Source organism: Notolabrus celidotus, unplaced genomic scaffold (assembly GCF_009762535.1).
Source record: "Notolabrus celidotus isolate fNotCel1 unplaced genomic scaffold, fNotCel1.pri scaffold_216_arrow_ctg1, whole genome shotgun sequence".
NCBI classification, from domain to species: domain Eukaryota; kingdom Metazoa; phylum Chordata; class Actinopteri; order Labriformes; family Labridae; genus Notolabrus; species Notolabrus celidotus.
Window position 1 is genome coordinate 74382 of NW_023260068.1, and position 17623 is coordinate 92004.

General features: G+C 42.1%; 2 protein-coding genes across 2 annotated transcripts; one reads left to right on the forward strand and one right to left on the reverse strand.

Annotated features, from left to right (window-relative positions):
- The first annotated feature begins 547 nt into the window (after positions 1–547).
- coq10b (coenzyme Q10B) lies at positions 548–9330 on the forward strand. Its single transcript, XM_034678742.1, has 5 exons — positions 548–704; positions 4680–4835; positions 6199–6391; positions 6639–6740; positions 6976–9330. Exons 1-5 carry the CDS (start codon positions 607–609, stop codon positions 7141–7143), a joined length of 717 nt encoding a protein of 238 aa, XP_034534633.1. The 5' UTR covers positions 548–606; the 3' UTR covers positions 7144–9330.
- Positions 9331–11471: 2141 nt separating this feature from the next.
- On the reverse strand, positions 11472–17556 carry hspd1 (heat shock 60 protein 1). Its single transcript, XM_034678735.1, has 10 exons — positions 17383–17556; positions 16858–17193; positions 16688–16783; positions 16167–16260; positions 15907–16075; positions 15717–15816; positions 14578–14823; positions 14321–14495; positions 13955–14133; positions 11472–12527 (listed from the first exon to the last, which is right to left on the reverse strand). Exons 1-10 carry the CDS (start codon positions 17554–17556, stop codon positions 12360–12362), a joined length of 1737 nt encoding a protein of 578 aa, XP_034534626.1. The 3' UTR covers positions 11472–12359.
- Between the last annotated feature and the right edge of the window lie 67 nt (positions 17557–17623).

Consider the following 17623-nt stretch of genomic DNA (forward strand, 5'->3'; position numbering starts at 1 on the left):
AATAGGTTTAAAAAATATTATCATATCAAATAAATATTATAAATTAAAGCGCTCAGTCCTTTGAAAGATTTGATAATAGTTAAATATTATATTTAATATGGTCAAAGGGATGGTTAAAATTAGAGTTATCTGTATAATGATGTATATCTTTATGAATATAATAACATTATAATAAGAACTGAGTGCATTAATAAACTTTAAGGACATTATAGTAAAATAAAGATGGTGGGTGATGTTTGTAACTGTAAATCTTAAGGTTATGACCCTCTATTGATAGAATGGATAACCTTAAAGCTCCCTGAACCTCATCCCTGACTCAGGTGACCCGACAGGACACTCAACCCGAGCCAACCCGAGACGACCCGAGCCAACTCATCCCGTGACATTCCCGCGCATGCCCGTTCACGCACGGGAGAGGGAGAAGTACGTCAGAAAGTAATCGCTTGACGAGCGCCAGAACTGTCCAATGAAAACTATCAGTGAGAATCAATCCTCCAATCACAAGCCGAGTTTTGTTGACTGCGTCACGCTGGGGGCGGGGCGGGTGTGAGGGCAGTGACGCTGTCAGTTTGGGCTTCTGTGAACAAATCCGTCAAAGAAGGGACGATGGCGAGGGGAAGCAGGAGCCTGAGGAGAGTAGCTGAGTGCTTAAAGCAGATTCCTTCATCAGCAAGCAGGGAACTACAGACCAAGAACAACGTCAGGTAAAGATTTAAACTGGTATTTCTCGACTGAATGTGTGAAAGTGTTGGAAAAGACACACCTTACACAGAGACACACAGCTGGGTTTGCTAGCTTTGGTCCTAAAGACACTCAGAAATCAGGTTAGCTGTGTTTAACTGATGTTTATGTTGTGAAAACATCCTCTTACAGCATCATCAGGTAGTTATAGACATGTTGTTACTCATGTTGTATAGTGTAGTATAGTCTACAGCTTTATGTCAACACTGGATGAAGCTTTAAAAGCATTTATTTAAAGTGAACATAGCTTTGCTACTCTTTAAAAGCTATGTAAAGTCATGTTAAATGCATATATTAGAAATTTTGGCTAGTTCAAAGTACCTTATAATGGTATTCTGCACTGATCGGTGAGTGGGGAGGATGCAGAGGTGGAAAAACACCAACACAAATTTGGCGAGCGCTCCAGAAGAACCTGCAACACGAACAAGCTAATTGTGTCTCCTAATAAATTGTAAATATTGACTCAAAGTGGTGCTGATGGCACGTCTACTGGTCACAAGCTTTGTCAGTGTAAAAACATCAGCTTTTGTTGAAGCAGTGCAAAGCGAAGTGGTTGGCATGAACAAATTATAGCCTGTACATTGTTTAAAATTAAAAGTAGGACATATTAAATACATGTGTGTTGGTTTGTGCAATCAACCACACAGCAGCTGATGTGTTGGGCTGTAACCTTCAACATCATGATTCTGCAAAACCACAAAACTGTAGGAGGAAGCGGAATGGCTCGATTGGCTGGTTTTGCATGCATGCCTTTTCACTATTCTTATGCTCCTGTAGTGATGTCACCACAGGAGGGAATTCAAATCAGTGTGTAGAAGGTGCTTTCTCCAGAGGTGGGCTACAGAGACAATGCAGAGGCTTTTCACTTCTTCAGTTTATTCTCAGGGTGGATAGGCTGGAGGGGGACTGAAGTAAAGAGGCAGAAAAAATGGGGCTGGGTCAGAAAAACATCTAATGTCTGATTGTCTGTTTCACTGTTTCGCTCTTGTGACTGGATGTCTAGGGAACTTCCCCCCCCTGCTTTCTCTCTCTCAGCAGAGTTGGGTGGAAAATAAACATGTAGATCTGCCTTTTTCATGACACTGTCTAAACCCTGTGGTATCAAAATCATCATCCTTAATGAAAATAAGCACTTTTAACCCAAACATGGAGTTCAAAGCAGCATTTTTGTTGCACTTTAACAAACCTTGGTTATTTTTTTAACATCTTTAGAAACTATTAGATAGAAGAAACAATGAAAAAAATCATGATTTCTTTCATTTTAAATGTTTTATTATTTATTATTATTATTAATAATTAAAAATATATATATATTTATTAATATGACTATTATTATTGTTTTATTATTCTCATTATTTTTTTATTATTTATATTACTCTTTTTTTTTAATCATTATTTTTTCTCTTTTTTTGTTTTAATTATATTTTTTTTGTACAGTATTTAATTTTTTTCCTCTCTGTGTTATTTGTTATTTGCTCTATTAATTTTTATCTACTCAACAGCACCCACATTTCCCCCTGGGGATCAATAAAGTATCTTATTCATGTGATAAATGCTGATTTAAATGCACTTTAGTGTTGGAAACACAAACACTGCAAAGCAAAAGTGAAAGTATATGAAAACGGAAACACTGCCATACTTTCCAGATGTCTCAGATATGTGCCAATAGAGAGGAAGAAGAGATTAAATGTGCACACTAGTTTGCCTCTGCACAGCACCGAGGGTTAAATCTGCACGCTGCCCTCCTCTGCTCTGCCTTCTAATAACTCAACACTGACCCTCCATATCCACGGGGACTTGGCAGTTTGAGGTCAGTGCCATGTGTCAGCCGTATCACGTTTCAGGTAGTAGAAGTGAATGGACCCGGAGTCTGAGGCTGAGCGCACGTCATGGCTTGTGTGAGTTTAATCGTGGCATTGATATTCTAGTCGCAGCACATTCAGAGGTTACATAACGACTCCTTAAATCCGCCCCAAGAGCTCTGTTGTGCTTCCAAACTCTGTGGTGCCAGGGACATCGTGGAACAGGGTGCCACAGGTGTTTATAAAGGGGGACAGCTGGGCACGGCGTACCAATCAAACAGGCTGGCATTGGGACAGAAGTGGGTCGACACGGTGACCCTGTGGAGGGTACAGGACAGTTATTACAGGATGAGTGAAGTCATCTTCATGCAGGGTGTCAGGAGGATCAGATCTGAGAGGCAGCACTGAGGAGAAAGAAGAGAAATGAACAGGGTGTAAATTATGAAGCTGATGTTTGTTTTTGCAGGATTCATCTTTTTTTGGCTCACTGGATAGTTTCCTTTCATCAGCTGCACAACATTCAAATATATTCATCCTGCAAAGTCACAAACCTAAGACATTTCAGAAGTAGGACATGTTTGCAAAGAGGCCTGCACGATATGAGGAAAATATGTGATGGGGGAGTCATTGCAGGGTGCAGAATTGCCAAAACAGCACTCAGTTTGATGAATAAACACATACCAGAGAGAGAGAGCACATCCACTCTGACTCACACTGTCTTTGTCTGAGAGCTGTTCCTCGTGTCACCTCAGTCCAACATGCAGACATAAACATTACACCCAGGCCTCCATCCTACAGGGGACATGTACATTACATGATCATAATAACTTCATTCATTTAAAGAGCAAAAACGGGGCTACAGCAAAATAAAACAGGCGGGTAATCAAATCACAGAATTCAAGATAGAGAAATAAAACATCACTTTTTTTTTCATAGATGTGTTTTTTTTAACATTTTGTTAAAACTCTGAACAACACAAAACCAAGACAGTGATACACAATAATCACAACAACAATAGAGTACAGATTATATTAGAATTAAAATTATATAGAGATGTGTATACAAATTAATATATGTGTAAATAAATAGCAAAATAAAGTAGTAAATAAATAAATGAATAAATACAAAAATAATATAAAAGGAAACTAATTCTGCAAAATAGGTAAATAAATAAATACTAAAATAAATAAATACAATAAAAATAATTTAAAAAAAGAAATAATTGAATACAAAAATGAAATAAATAAAAATAGTTATTGGTCAGTCTGCCACCCTCAACATAATCATAGTTTAAAAGACATAAAGCAATGATTATGAAGATAATTTAAAAATGATTTACTACAAATTAAAAGCCAGATTTAAAAGGTAAGTCTTAAGTTTACTTTTAAAAACACCCAGCTACATTTTATTTGACTATGAATGTGTAAAAATGATCAGTTATTGTCTCAAAAAAGCCACAAAAGTTCCTGTTTTATCCCAAACTCAGAGATATGTGTTGATTTCATCAGAGAGGAACAGAAAGCAGGAATACAAAATCCCATTAAAAATACAGCCTTAGTTCAAACCACATGCAGTTGCAGATTAACTCAAAGCTCTTTCATTTGCTGTTTTTTTTACCCCCACTGTTGGTTTCAGACATTAAAAATAACCACATGAAATAATAAATCTCTATGCTGATGGTCTGTTAGCTTTCATAGCTCATGCAGTGGCATCAGTATCCAGGTTAAACTCCTCACAGGAGCTTTAATGATTGTATTGATCAGTCGTTGCAGATATGCCCATGTGGAGCGACCGTTTACAGGTCACCTCTGCTAATATTAAATCTGCTGTCCTTGACTTTGTTCCATATTTTGTGAAGTGGAGCTTGTACGTGTGTGATCTTGTTAAATGTTTGGCAGGAGGAGCAGAGAGGTTTCCATGAAGAGTCTTTTGTTCCCTGAAATAAAGGCGGCGTGTTCGTTTCCACGTATTAAAAGATTAAAGAGAAATCTCCCTCAGTGAAAACTTTCTCTCTGATTAGATTTAAAGGTAACAAACTGTGTCCCTGCAGGTCTGCAGGTCTGCAGGTGTGCAGGTATTGATCCCCTCCCTGTCTGTGACTTCCTGACCCACTTTGCATGTTTGTTTTGTGATCAGATACCTGTCGTCATGTGGGATCCTGATGACCCGTGTCCCTCCGCTGATCGGAGCAGCCATGCCGAGCCGAGGCGTCACGTTACCCACCCGCAGCTTCTTCAACCTCGCTGACACGCTGTCCAAGAAGAGGGAGTACTCTGAGAGACGCATCATCGGGTAACATCAGCTGCTTCATTTAGTGCTTCATCTGCAGATTTATTCCATTCATACATTCAGGGTTTGGACTGAAAGGTCAGAAGACTGCAGGAGGGCCGTGTTAGCAGTTTAAAGACCAACATGAGGTCTTCAAAGTCTTCTGGTGTTGCTCCAGAATTCAAACATATTTAATTTCTTATTAAAACAGGAGAAATCTTCATCTTCTGCTTCTTTTTATGCACAAGACTTACCTAATCAATACTTTACATTAATATCTATACTCAGGGAGGTTATGTGCCTCATTCACTCGCAGTGTTTATGTTGCTTTGCTGAAAGTTTGATTCATTTCTCAGTTTTTGTTTGTTTAAAAAGTTGCAAAAAATGTCAAACACTGCTATAAAAAAAATAATATTTATATTTTTTAATAAAAGAATATATATTATAAATGTTCATTTTAAAAATATATATAATATATGTGTTTTATTTTAATATATACAATAAAAAGTTTTAATTTAAGTAGTTAAAGAATAAATATATATTATATATATTTGTATTATTAAAAAAGTATATATATATAATACATATATTTTATTTCAATATACATATAATAAAAAAAGTTTTATTCAAGTAATTAAAAATAAATATATGTTAGATAGAATAGAATGACTTTATTCATCCCCAAATGAGGACATTCATTTATATTCATCATATTATATTATTAGGAAAGTATATATGTATAATATAAAAGGTTTTAATTTAAGTCCTTAAAAGAATAAATAAATATGTATTTTCTTTTATTATATATTATATGTTTATAATATATGTCCCATTATATCCTCTTCTACATCTTGTGTGTTTTATAAGCTCTTCTTTCCTCTAAGTTAAAGAGTTAAACTTGCACAGACTCTAAAAACTCCCTGGTCTGCTTTCAGCCCTGAAGTGAGTCATCGAGGAAGACTTCATGTTATTATAAAACCACATTAAGGGCGAGTGCATATGTGAGAATCCTAAAGCAGTGAATCATAAGGTCAAGTATGATATCTGCTGCAGCTCTTCATGAGTGAGTCTGTGACGCAGTGAATGTCCTCTTTGTTCCACGGAGAGGTCTTCATCTCTAATCTGCTGTAAAAATAGATCCTGCAGCAGCTGGACTCTGAAACTTATACAACTCTTACATGAGGAACAGATCTGTTGTTTTCCCTCCTCTCTCCTCCTCTTCCTCCTCTGACCCACTTCTTCCTTACTGGGTCATGCATGTTGTACCGTGCCAGCCCTGTTTGGGGTTTGGTGTTATGTCACTGTTACTGCTCCTGACCTGTTTCTACTTCCTGACATGCAGGCCGGGAGCTCACAGGTTTTTTCTCCCCTCCTCTCGTCTCCTCAGGTATTCCATGCAGGAGATCTACGAGGTGGTAGCCGGAGTGGAAAACTACCGTCTCTTTGTGCCCTGGTGCAAGAAGTCTGACGTCGTGTTCAAGAGAGCCGGATTCTGCAAGGCCAAGCTGACTGTGGGCTTCCCTCCGGTGGTGGAGAACTACACTTCTCTCATTACTACAGTGCGCCCCCACCTGGTCAAGGTAGGGTATTACATCTCTGCATTTTCAAGTGCAATAAGCTCCTGTTTGTGTCCGTCTGTTTTAATTTACTGCTGCTTTTTGTGCTTTCAAAAAAGACCCAAACTGAATCAGTGTGCAGAACATGACTACAGAATGAGCTTCATTAAACTCCAACACTTCTCTTTCTGTTCTTCATTGTTCTTGTTGGAAAGTCTCTCATCTCCAAGCTCTATTCAGCAAACTCAAACACATGTCCTCTTCTCTCCAGGCGTCCTGCTCAGAGGCTAAACTCTTCAACCACCTGGAGACCGTGTGGCGTTTCAGTCCCGGCCTCCCCGGTTACCCTCGGACCTGCACCGTGGACTTCTCTGTGAGTATGAGTTCACCTGAAACCATGAAAAGAAGGAAAGATTCACTTCTCTGTGAGTCTGTGAACACGTGTCTGCCCCCCCTCGTGTCTGAGCGGGGCCTGTCTGCAGCTGTGGTGTTGGATTTCACACACACACACACACACACACACACACACACACACACATACACACACACACACACACACACACACACACACAGTCTGACATTCTGCTTCTCCCTCTCCTCTCCCTCAGATCTCCTTCGAGTTCCGCTCCCTCCTGCACTCCCAGCTCGCGCACGTCTTCTTCGACGAGGTGGTGAAGCAGATGGTGTCGGCGTTCGAGCGTCGCGCCTCCAAGGTGTACGGAGCCGAGACCGCCATCCCGCGCGAGCTCATGTTCCACGAGATCCACCACACGTAGCGACCCCCTGCTGCACAAACACACACACACACACAGACACACACAATGCCCGACGCCAGAAAGACAGAGAGAGTGAGAGAGGAGGAGGAGAGGAGAGAGAGGAGACTTCATGTGCTCTGATAACCACAGTGCCTTTCTCAAAGTTCATTCCCGACAGTTTCCTATCTCATGTTTGTTTTTTATGAATCATCCACCAGCTCGTTTCACCCTCGGTGCTAAAACCTCTCAGACTTTTATCTTTACAATCTGTTCCCGGTTACAAACAAAACTCCAGCAGGTTAAAAACGAAGCTTCTCCAACCAGCGTCTGCTGAAACTGTTACAATCTTTAGCTTTAAAGCTGCAGCAGGAGGTTTCTGAACGTGTTTATAATCATGTTATATCAGTGTTAGAAGAACGGAGGAAGAGTTACACATCAAGGACGAGAGAGAGAGAAAGTTCTATCACACCTGGAGCTGTCAGCATTTAATACTCTGATACGTTTCAACATCTGTTACTTTTATACGTTGGATAGCATCGAGAAGCTAACGAAAACACAGACTTACAGTTGTGTTTTCATCCTGAAGCTGCCGCGAGTGAGAGAGACAGAGAGAAACAAAGCAGTAGAAGAAGAGAGAATACGTCTTCAGATTTTCACAGCAGTATAAAAATATATAATTTAAAACAGATCCGAGTCGCTGCCGTGTGTCTCTGCTCCGCCCTCCATCACAGCCGACTCTCCTCACTCACAGGACGGCAAATACAGACATTATAAGTCACCTTTGCTCCCCGTGAGGACGCACACGTCTGCAGACAGAGACGGCAAGGTCCACTGGATTCTGAGTCTGTTCTTTGACTTGATGCACGATGTAGCAACCAAATGAGCGAGAGGATCAGAGCATTTAGACGAGCACACAGGGTGGGAATAATCTGATTTACTTTGCTTTCATTACCATAAACAGTTAGTCTAATGTTGATCCGTGCTTTCTGTTCGAGGTCGGACATCAAAGATAGCTAATTACGTTCAGTTTCAGTTCCCCTGGTATTGAAACACGTCGTTATTCTCTCTTATCACTGAAGCAGCAAATTCACCCGTTACAGAAGCTGCAGGAAACGTCTTGAATATCTGAGCTGTTATGAAATACATTCATCAAAACGACGAGGATTCACTCTCTTCAACAACTTCTGCAAAGCATATTTCCTTTATGTTGTCATGCATTATCAAACACAGCTTTGTTCCAGCTGAGAGGACTTTAAACTGTGGAGTTACATGTTCATTTAAAAACCTTTATATCAATGCATATCTGAAAACAAGACTCCAGCACCTACACACACCCGGGATACGTCTTATCAGCCTTCATTCAGCTCTGAGGCAGAGACCTCAGAGAGACCCAGAGCAGGTTCTAGTTGTAAATATTGAAATAATCTCATCAAACACATACAGAAGAGGAGGGAGGGTGAAGGTGAAGCTGCAGGAGAGGAGGGAGGTTGAGTCTGAAGCTGCAGGAGGGAGGGAGCACGTTTAAAGAGCAGGTCTGTGTACGTCGTGAGGTCGGGCTTTTATTAATGGAGGAATAACTGCAGCTCTTAAAAGCTTTAAAGAGAAGCCAATGCAAAGAATCTCTTACTATGTAACCTGCACAGACCTGCTGCACAGTTTAAGAATATATTATAAGAATAAAAGAGTTAAAATAATGATAGAAAACATGCAGATAGTTTTAAAGATCGTTCTGTAAACGATGATAAAAACACACACATGTTCTGGATTTTACTTTCTGTGTTCCTCGTTAGGAGGACGGTGTTCTTCTTTTAATGTAACGTTACAAACGCTCTGCTCTCGGCCGTGTAAAGGGAGCAACGCTGGACGGAGAGACTCGCTGAGTTAAAGGAGGAAGAGTGCAATATCAGTGGAGCTACGTTAGCACGTTAATACTGTGTCAACAGAAGGGCCCAAACTGTGTCAGCATCAGAGCTAACCCTTCACAGAGTGCCTCCTCGTCTACAGGCAGCATATTTATCTTTATTTCAAACATATACTACTCATGTTAACGTATTTATTACTTAGTCTCAGTGTAAATATTGGTTGAAGATGGCAGGAAGAGCGTGTGTTGTTGTCATGGGAGAGGACTCGTCATGTAAATGAAGTTTGATGGATTTTAGAAAAATGTACCGACTGCATGGTTTATAAATATTTTTCTAAAAAGCTGAAGAGGTCTGACGTGTGTTTATTTATTTATTTATTTTACAGGGTGTCGAGTTTCTAAACACGGTGTGGGTTCATGGACTGAACAGAAATAGTGTGGTCATGTGAGCGGTAAGAATAGAGAGCAGCATGTGATCAGGAGGTTTGAAATGTCAGCGCTGCCAAAGGTCAGGGGTTATTTTCTGACTTCTCAAGGTTTACAAATTAAACTGTCAAGGGACTTTAAGTTTAAAAAGTTAGTATTCTGTGTTAAAGAAATGAAAGATGTAATTTATGTGTAATATCATTTTAGATTAAAACAAACTGGACTGAAAATTAAACAACCAGGAGAACTTGGAGGGGAAGTCGAGCTCGAGCTGCTTTGGGAAGTAAAATGAGATGTTTCAACATTTCTTAAACTGCTGAGTGATTATGGTGGAATTACATTTACATGATATGTAATAAAGAATGCAGAAATACAAGATGAGGCCAAAGCCCCGGGAACAGGAACCAGATATTATTTGTGAGTACATGTCCACATAATATTTCCACAAGGTTAGTAAAAACAAAAAGGAGATTTGGAAAAACAAATCCATATTAAGAAGCCATTACAACGAGAAAGTATGTCAGAATTATGAGATTAAAAAGTCATGACTACTGTTTCATTAATATGACTTAACATTGGGCCTTTTCTTTGGGGCAAACCTCACCTGGCAGACATGCCTCCATAGATCTGTGTTTCATGTTTTATGCAGCATTTAGCAAGTTACAGTGGCAAGGACCAACTTCCTTTAACAGGCAGAAACCTCCAGCAGGACCAGACTCATGTTAGACACACATCTGCTGAGACCGTGTTGGAGAGAGGGATAGAGGGAGATGAAGAGAGAGAGAGATGATAGTGGGGAGACGGATAGAAGTAGTTGTAGCAGCTGGAGTCTGGACCACATCCACAGCAGCAGAGATCCAGAGGAACCTACGAGACAAGGGAGCTCAGGGACTCCAGAAAGGTCTAAGAAAAGAGAGAAGAGAGGGAGACCAGAAGAAAGAAAAGAGGAGAATAAATGGAGAAGGAAAGGATAGAAGGAAAGGAGGGGATAAGAAAAGGAGACATAAAGGAGGAGCAAACATGGAAAGAACACAGAAAGAATTGAATAAAGAAAGAAAGAAAGAAAGAAAGAAAGAAAGAAAGAAAGAAAGAAAGAAAGAAAGAAAGAAAGAAAGAAAGAAAGAAAGAAAGAAAGAAAGAAAGAAAGAAAGAAAGAAAGAAAGAAAGAAGGAAAGAAAGAATGAAAGAGGAAAGAAAGAAGGAAAGAAAGAAAGAAAGAAAGAAAGAAAGAAAGAAAGAAAGAAAGAAAGAATGAAAGAATGAAAGAATGAAAGAATGAAAGAATGAAAGAAAGAAAGAAAGAAAGAAAGAAAGAAAGAATGAAAGAAAGAAAGAAAGAAAGAAAGAAAGAAAGGATGAATAACAGACCCCAAAAAAGGAATCTACAGCAGAGATCCAGAGGAACCTACGAGACAAGGGAGCTCAGGGACTCCAGAAAGGTCTATGGTTAGTAACTTTAATGGGACAGGAAGAGTTAAAGTGAGAGACAGGCAGAGAGAGGAGAGAGAGGGAAAGACAGGATCCCAGTGTGTCAGTCTAAGCCTATAGCAGCATAACTAAGACCTGGTCCAAGCCTGATCCAGCTCTAACTATAAGCTTTATCAAAAAGGAAAGTTTGAAGCCTACTCTTAAAAGTAGAGAGGGTGTCTGCCTCCCGGACCCTGACTGGTAGATGATTCCAAAGGAGAGGGGCCTGATAACTGAAGGCTCTACCTCCCATACTACTTTTAGAGACTTTAGGTACGATGAGCAGGCTGACCTGCTGAGACCGAACATCGATTGATCAGAAACACCTGTTTTCTTGCATCCATTTTTCTCATGTATGTTTCTCTTTTCTTCTTCTTCTGTATCTTTTTATCATATTTCATCATCACTGGCTGCTGTGATAATCTTATTTACACCCCAGGGATTAATAAATAATATATTCCAGGGGCTTTTTTCAAACTTTGGTTGTACCTTCTGCCTCCAGGAGATGGAGGGAACTCCAGAAACCTAACCTCTGATCCAGCTTCACCTCGAGCCGTCAGAAAATGATTTAAAATAAATCTCAGTGACCCAAACGTCTGAACAACTGATTTATTAAATTAAAAAAAGAAATCACCATAAATCACGTCTGCATCGTACAAAACACAAACTGAAGGATGTCTGCTGCTCGCCCTCGTGTAGTGGAAACCTTCGACTGTGTTTGAACCAGTGATCGTGAAACAGAGGTCAGTGTTCGACACCACAGGATTCACATTCAGACTTCAGACCGGGTTGGAACTGGAGCCTGGACTCCTCATACAATCAGATGTAAGGGTGAGAAATGAATACTCTGAATCCTGCATGCATATAAAGACTCCCGCAGAGCTTCAAGGTGCTGATGTCTCTGTAAACATTTTTTAATTTGCACATTTTTCAAAGAGGCCTCTGGTGACGTTAGACTCTGTGTGAGAGACTCTTCATCCAGCCGCTGGGACACAAACACACAGTCACAGAAGGAGCTCAGAGTTCTGTAAGAAACCGGTTTAATTAAATCAAATGACAGATTTGACCTCACATTATATTAGCTGAGAAAAAAAAACACATATATAAAAAACAAGAATTAACAAAAGACATAAAGAACAGAGACGATCCTGGCTACGCTTCTTTCTGCTCGCCCTGCTGTAATACAGAGCGTCATCACGGGGTTCTAACTTAGCTTCTTCTCTGATGAGTTTTCTGCAGATGGTCGATGGATCTCAGTTCTTTCCTCCACAAACAGACGTAGAGAGGGGCAGGGGAGCTCTGTCGGGCAGCGTGGGCAGAGTTTGGTGGAGGCGGGTGCAGGTTCTTGGAGGTTTTTAGTCCCTCAGCAGCAGCCACCACCACCCCCCTCCTCCTCCTCCTCCTCCTCCTCCTCCTCCTCCTCCTCCTCCTCCAGCCCCACTCTGCCTTTAATAAGTCTGTACAGCGAATCGGGACGCTTGCTTTAGAAGCCCATTCCTCCCATGCCGCCCATGCCGCCCATTCCACCCATTCCTCCCATGCCGCCTCCGGGCATCTCCTTCTCCTCCTTGGGGATCTCCGTGACGACGGCCTCGGCGGTGGAGAGCAAAGACGCCACGCCTGCAGCGTCCAGCAAGGCCGTCCTCACCACCTGCAGAGGTACAGAGGGAGGAGGTCACAGGTTAGGACTTCATATATCAGGTCATGTGTGGAGAGAGAGTCACCAACAGGTGTGTGATGATATGAATACATCACTATTGGATCTTTAATTTCTTTAGAATAAAATGTTTCATTTCAAACTACAAAAAAAAAAGTCAGAAAAAAAATAACTTGCAGAAATGATGACTCAAAGAAAATCTATAACTGTTACAGTTAAAAACAAAAACACATTTCCTTTAGAGATCTGACTTTTTTTCTGACTACAAAGCCAGAATTCCAAAATTGAAGTCCAAATTCTGAAATTATACTTAGAATTCCAAAATCATATTGGAATTCTGAGATCAAAGCCAGAATTAAGGGATCAAAGTCAGAACTCTGAGATCTGAAAATCATGACTTTGATCTCAGAATTCTGTCTTTAAACTTTGAGTTCTAACTTTAATTTTGGAATTCTGTCTTTGATCTCAGAATTCTGACCTGAAGTCAGAAAAAAGTCAGATCTCTAAAAGAAACATATTTTTGTTTTTAACTGTTACAGTTATAGATTTTCTTTGAGTCATCATTTCTGCACATTCTTCTTTTTCTAACTTTGTTTTTTGCACATCTCATCGTGACTTTTCAAAGTGAGACTTCTACAGTTTCTAGTTTGAAGATTAACTACATCCCTACAGAGTTGGATCTTTAATTTCAATAGAATAAAATGTTTTATTTCAAAGTCAGAACTCTGAGATTAAAGACAGAATTCTCAGATCAAAGTCCAAATACCAGATTATAGTTGGAATTTCCAGATTAATGTCTGAATTTATAATGAAAGTCAGTAATCTGAGATTAAAGTCAGAATTCTGAAATGAAACAATCTAACAGTCCTTACCACCAAAACAAATGTCTTCAGTGTCCCTAATCCTCTTCTATAGTTTACAAATACGAAGTTAAAGGCTCAAACTATTTTAGACTCAACATTTGCTGAATAATTAAATTATAATTTCATATTTCAGTCAGTAAAGAACATGAAGAATTCCTTTAGTCATCCCTATTAGTTGTTCTTCTGTATTTATAGCTGATGTTATTATTATATTTATATTTGTGTGTCTTATTCTCATGTCTTGTACAAAGAGAGCACAGTTTACTAAAGTCAAATTCCTTGTGTGTTCAAGCAGACCTGACCAATAAAGCTGATTCTGATGTTTGTGTCTGAAAGTCTCTTTTACAGTCAAACACAGATTCAGTTCAAAATCAGGTCAAACATTTTAGAAACCTAAAGCTTGTTCCATGAAATCAGAGGAGTCTGTTAAACATCGTGACCCTCTCCGGTCAGACAACGTCTTCATATGTTTCTGACAGTCGGTCTGACATGACTCTGACATGGTTAACCCGGGTCCCCCTGTCATGAGCCCCGTCCCTCAGTGCGTGAAGTCTGTACCTTGGTGGGGTCGATGATGCCCTTCTCCACCATGTTGACGTACTCTCCCTGCATGGCGTCGTAGCCGAGCTCAGCGGCTCCCTGCAGGATCTTCTCCACCACCAGAGAACCCTCCACGCCGGCGTTCTTAGCGATCGTCATGGCCGGGATCCTGAGCGCCCGTCTGATGATGTCCACACCTGAGCAGAGCGAAGGAGGAGGTTTGAGACTAGTTCAGCATCATAAATCAGTTTCAGCTCTCTGAATGTTTTACTCATTGAGCTGCTGTTTGAAACATTCCCTCCCTGACCCGTCTGAGGTGTGTTCTCAGACGGAGGCGTGTTCTCAGACGGAGGCGTGTTCTCAGACGGAGGCATGTTCACTCACCGATCTTCTGGTCAGAGTTCTTGGCGTTGATGGCGTCGAGTGACGGGATGCAGCGCAGCAGAGCACAGCCTCCTCCGGGCACGATGCCCTCCTCCACAGCAGCTCTCGTGGCGTTCAGAGCGTCGGTCACTCTGTCCTTCTTCTCGTTCACCTCCACGTCACTCGTTCCTCCGATCTAAATAAAAACAATGGTTATAAATCTGCAGAATCAGAATCAGAGCGATGAAGAGGAACTTGTGTGTGTGTCTGAGGCGTACTTTGAGGACAGCGACTCCGTCGGACAGCTTGGCGAGCCTCTCGTTGAGCTTCTCCTTCTCGTAGTCGCTGGTTGTGCTCTCGAGCTGCTCGATGATCTCCGCCGCACGCCTCTCCACGTCCGCTGGGTTTCCTCCTCCCTTCAGGAGCAGGGTGTCGTCTTTGGTGATCTGCACCTCTCCGATTTTACCAAAGTCGTGAGCCTGGATGTCCTCCAGAGCGACGCCAAGAGTCTCCTCACCGAACACCTGCAGAGAGAAAACTAGGATTCATTTCATGTCCTTTAGGAGTCAGAGGGAAGAGGGCAGAGGAGATGAGACGCAGAACACCTCATGAACTTAGGACCAAAGTTTTCATGGGCTGACGTCAGGTCATCGCTGCACCAGTCTCTGATTCTAACAGGAAACACTTCACACGTTTATTCTATAAAGACGTGAGCATAAGAGAGGAAAGAGTCCAGCATGAAGTGCACAGTCTAACATGCAGAAATAAATCTATATGAAGGTTTTAGCAGGAGTTTGTAGAGTTGGCATAAAGAGATCTCATGAGAGGTAATGAACAATCTAAGTTAACATTAACTACAGTAATACACAGAGTGATTTACTGAACTTTATCAGGAAAGAGAAGACACATCGGTGAGTGGAGGTATGCTCAGGTGAAGGGCCTTAAAACTAAAGAGACGATGAGACTCTCAGGACGGTTTGAAAGCTTCTCTACAAAATAAAAGCCTCACTGATGAGAACAAGACAAAGAAACAAGTTCATTTACAAATCTCATTCCTCTTCTCTCTCCTCACAGCACACTAAATATAAAACCACAGAGTACTGAGTTTGTATAAACCTCTGCAGGAAGAGTTTTTGACTCAAGTTTAGAGACTAATGTCACACCGTGACCATTTAGCCAGCGTATAAAATAATTGGCGAGTATGCTGACGTGTAACTTCCTGTAAAGAGCAGAGGCTGTGTTCCTGCTGGTCTCACGCCTCTGACTCTCTCCACGGCTCATCATGTTCTTACAGAGAGAGACAAAGAGTCTGGGGGGACATTATATGTAATTTGTCTTGAGGAGGAGGAACGTTTGATCGCCCCGGAGCTCGGGGAGGATCTCATAATTCAGCAGAGGGAATGAAAAGCTGACTTACGGTGCCCCCGGTGGCCACGGCCATATCTCTCAGCTGGTTCTTCCTGTTGTCTCCAAAGCCCGGAGCTTTAACCGCCACGACCTGGAGACCGACCTTCAGCCTGCAGGACACACAATCACACAGTCAGTCCTTTAATCCAAACATCCTGATCATATTTAAATCAGAAGAACAAAGACTCAACGTGTCGTACCTGTTCAGGACCAGCGTGCTCAGCGCCTCTCCGTCCACGTCCTCGGCGATGATCACGAGCGGTTTGCGGTGCTGGTTGGCGATCTCCAGAGCGGGAACGATGCTCTGTACGCTGGAGATCTTCTTCTCACTCAGCAGCAGGTAGGCGTCCTGGAACTCAACCTTCTGACCTGCAGAGGGAGACAGACTCAGCGTTAACCTGCAGGTGGAGATATTCAACGTGTGACATGCACAGGGGGAGGAGTCTGAGCCGGTGGTTACCTTTAGCCGTGTTGATGAAGTACGGGGAGATGTATCCTCGGTCGAACTTCATGCCCTCGATGATCTCCAGCTCGTCGTGCAGAGTTTTACCATCCTGAGAGGAAAACATGACGAGTCTCAGAAACAGTCTGATTACAGGATTAATCCTCAGAGCAGATAATCCCTGAGGGCCACTTATTCAGCCTCTCACAGGGCCAGTTATTCAGCCTCTCACAGGGCCACTTATTCAGCCTCTCACAGGGGCAGTTATTCAGCCTCTCACAGGGGCAGTTATTCAGCCTCTCACAGGGGCAGTTATTCAGCCTCTCACAGGGGCAGTTATTCAGCCTCTCACAGGGGCAGGTATTTGGTTACTTTAACCCTTTCATAATGACATGATTAGGAAGGTGTTAGTTCTTTAGAGAGAACATCATGAACATAAGGTTTAAATTCACCCTCTTCTCTTACTCCATGTTTTATTTTGAAATTTAATTGTTTGGAGGTTTTTAAAAGCTCACTTTGTGATTCAGAGACAAACTAACCTTGACTGTGATGACTCCCTTGCGGCCGACCTTCTTCATGGCGTTGGAGATGATGTTTCCGATCTCTTCGTCCCCGTTGGCTGAGATGGTCGCCACCTTTAAATCATTAATCTGTTAATAATCTGATTAAACTCACAGCTTCATAAAATCTAACTTCCTGTCTGGTGTACCTGAGCGATCTCCTCAGGCGTCGTGACGGGCTTGGAAAGCTCCTTCAGCTCGTTGATGACGGTCTCCACGGCCATCATGACTCCGCGCCGGATCTCCACGGGGTTGGCGCCCTTGCTGATGGTGTCGAAGCCCTCCTTGGCGATGGCCCGAGCCAGCACGGTGGCGGTGGTGGTGCCGTCCCCGGCCTCCTCGTTGGTGTTGTTGGCGACGTCCTGCACCAGCTTGGCGCCGATGTTCTTGTAGCGGTCCTTCAGGTCGATGCTCTTGGCCACCGTCACGCCGTCTTTGGTCACCTTGGGGCTGCCCCAGCTCTGCTCGATGATGACGGTGCGACCCTGAGGAGGAGAGGGAGGAGATCTCTTTATGAGCAGAGTAGAGCTAGACTGAGCAGGTTTTTCAAAATAAGAGCATGAAGAATGATGACTGTGGAAGTGCTCTTAACTCTTTAAATATCATGTTTAGTTCTGGTTTATTCACCTTGTAAAGATGCAGATAAGTCATCTAATAAATAAAGTCCTGGTTACCTTTGGCCCCATGGTGACAGCCACAGCGTCAGCCAGCAGGTCCACTCCCTGCAGCATGAGGGCGCGGGCGTCAGCGCCGAACTTCACATCCTTAGCGTACGCCCGTGTGAGGTGAGGAGCGAGCGCCCGGCACACGGGCCTCACCTGCTTCATGACTGTCGGTAAACGAAACATCTCTGCAGGAAGAGAAGAAGAGAGAGAATCCTGCGTTAATAAACATCTGGAGTATAAACACAGAGGC

Bases quoted from the DNA above. Each gene is read 5' to 3' on its own strand.
- coq10b (XM_034678742.1), top strand. From the start codon at position 607: ATGGCGAGGGGAAGCAGGAGCCTGAGGAGAGTAGCTGAGTGCTTAAAG. The intron at 6,392-6,638 runs GTAGGGTATTAC...TCTTCTCTCCAG, and splicing joins TGCGCCCCCACCTGGTCAAG to GCGTCCTGCTCAGAGGCTAA. The intron at 6,741-6,975 runs GTGAGTATGAGT...CCTCTCCCTCAG, and splicing joins CCTGCACCGTGGACTTCTCT to ATCTCCTTCGAGTTCCGCTC.
- hspd1 (XM_034678735.1), bottom strand. From the start codon at position 17,556: ATGTTTCGTTTACCGACAGTCATGAAGCAGGTGAGGCCCGTGTGCCGG. The intron at 16,261-16,687 runs GTTAGTTTGTCT...TTTTCCTCTCAG, and splicing joins AGGGAGTCATCACAGTCAAG to GATGGTAAAACTCTGCACGA. The intron at 16,076-16,166 runs GTAACCACCGGC...CTCCCTCTGCAG, and splicing joins CTTCATCAACACGGCTAAAG to GTCAGAAGGTTGAGTTCCAG.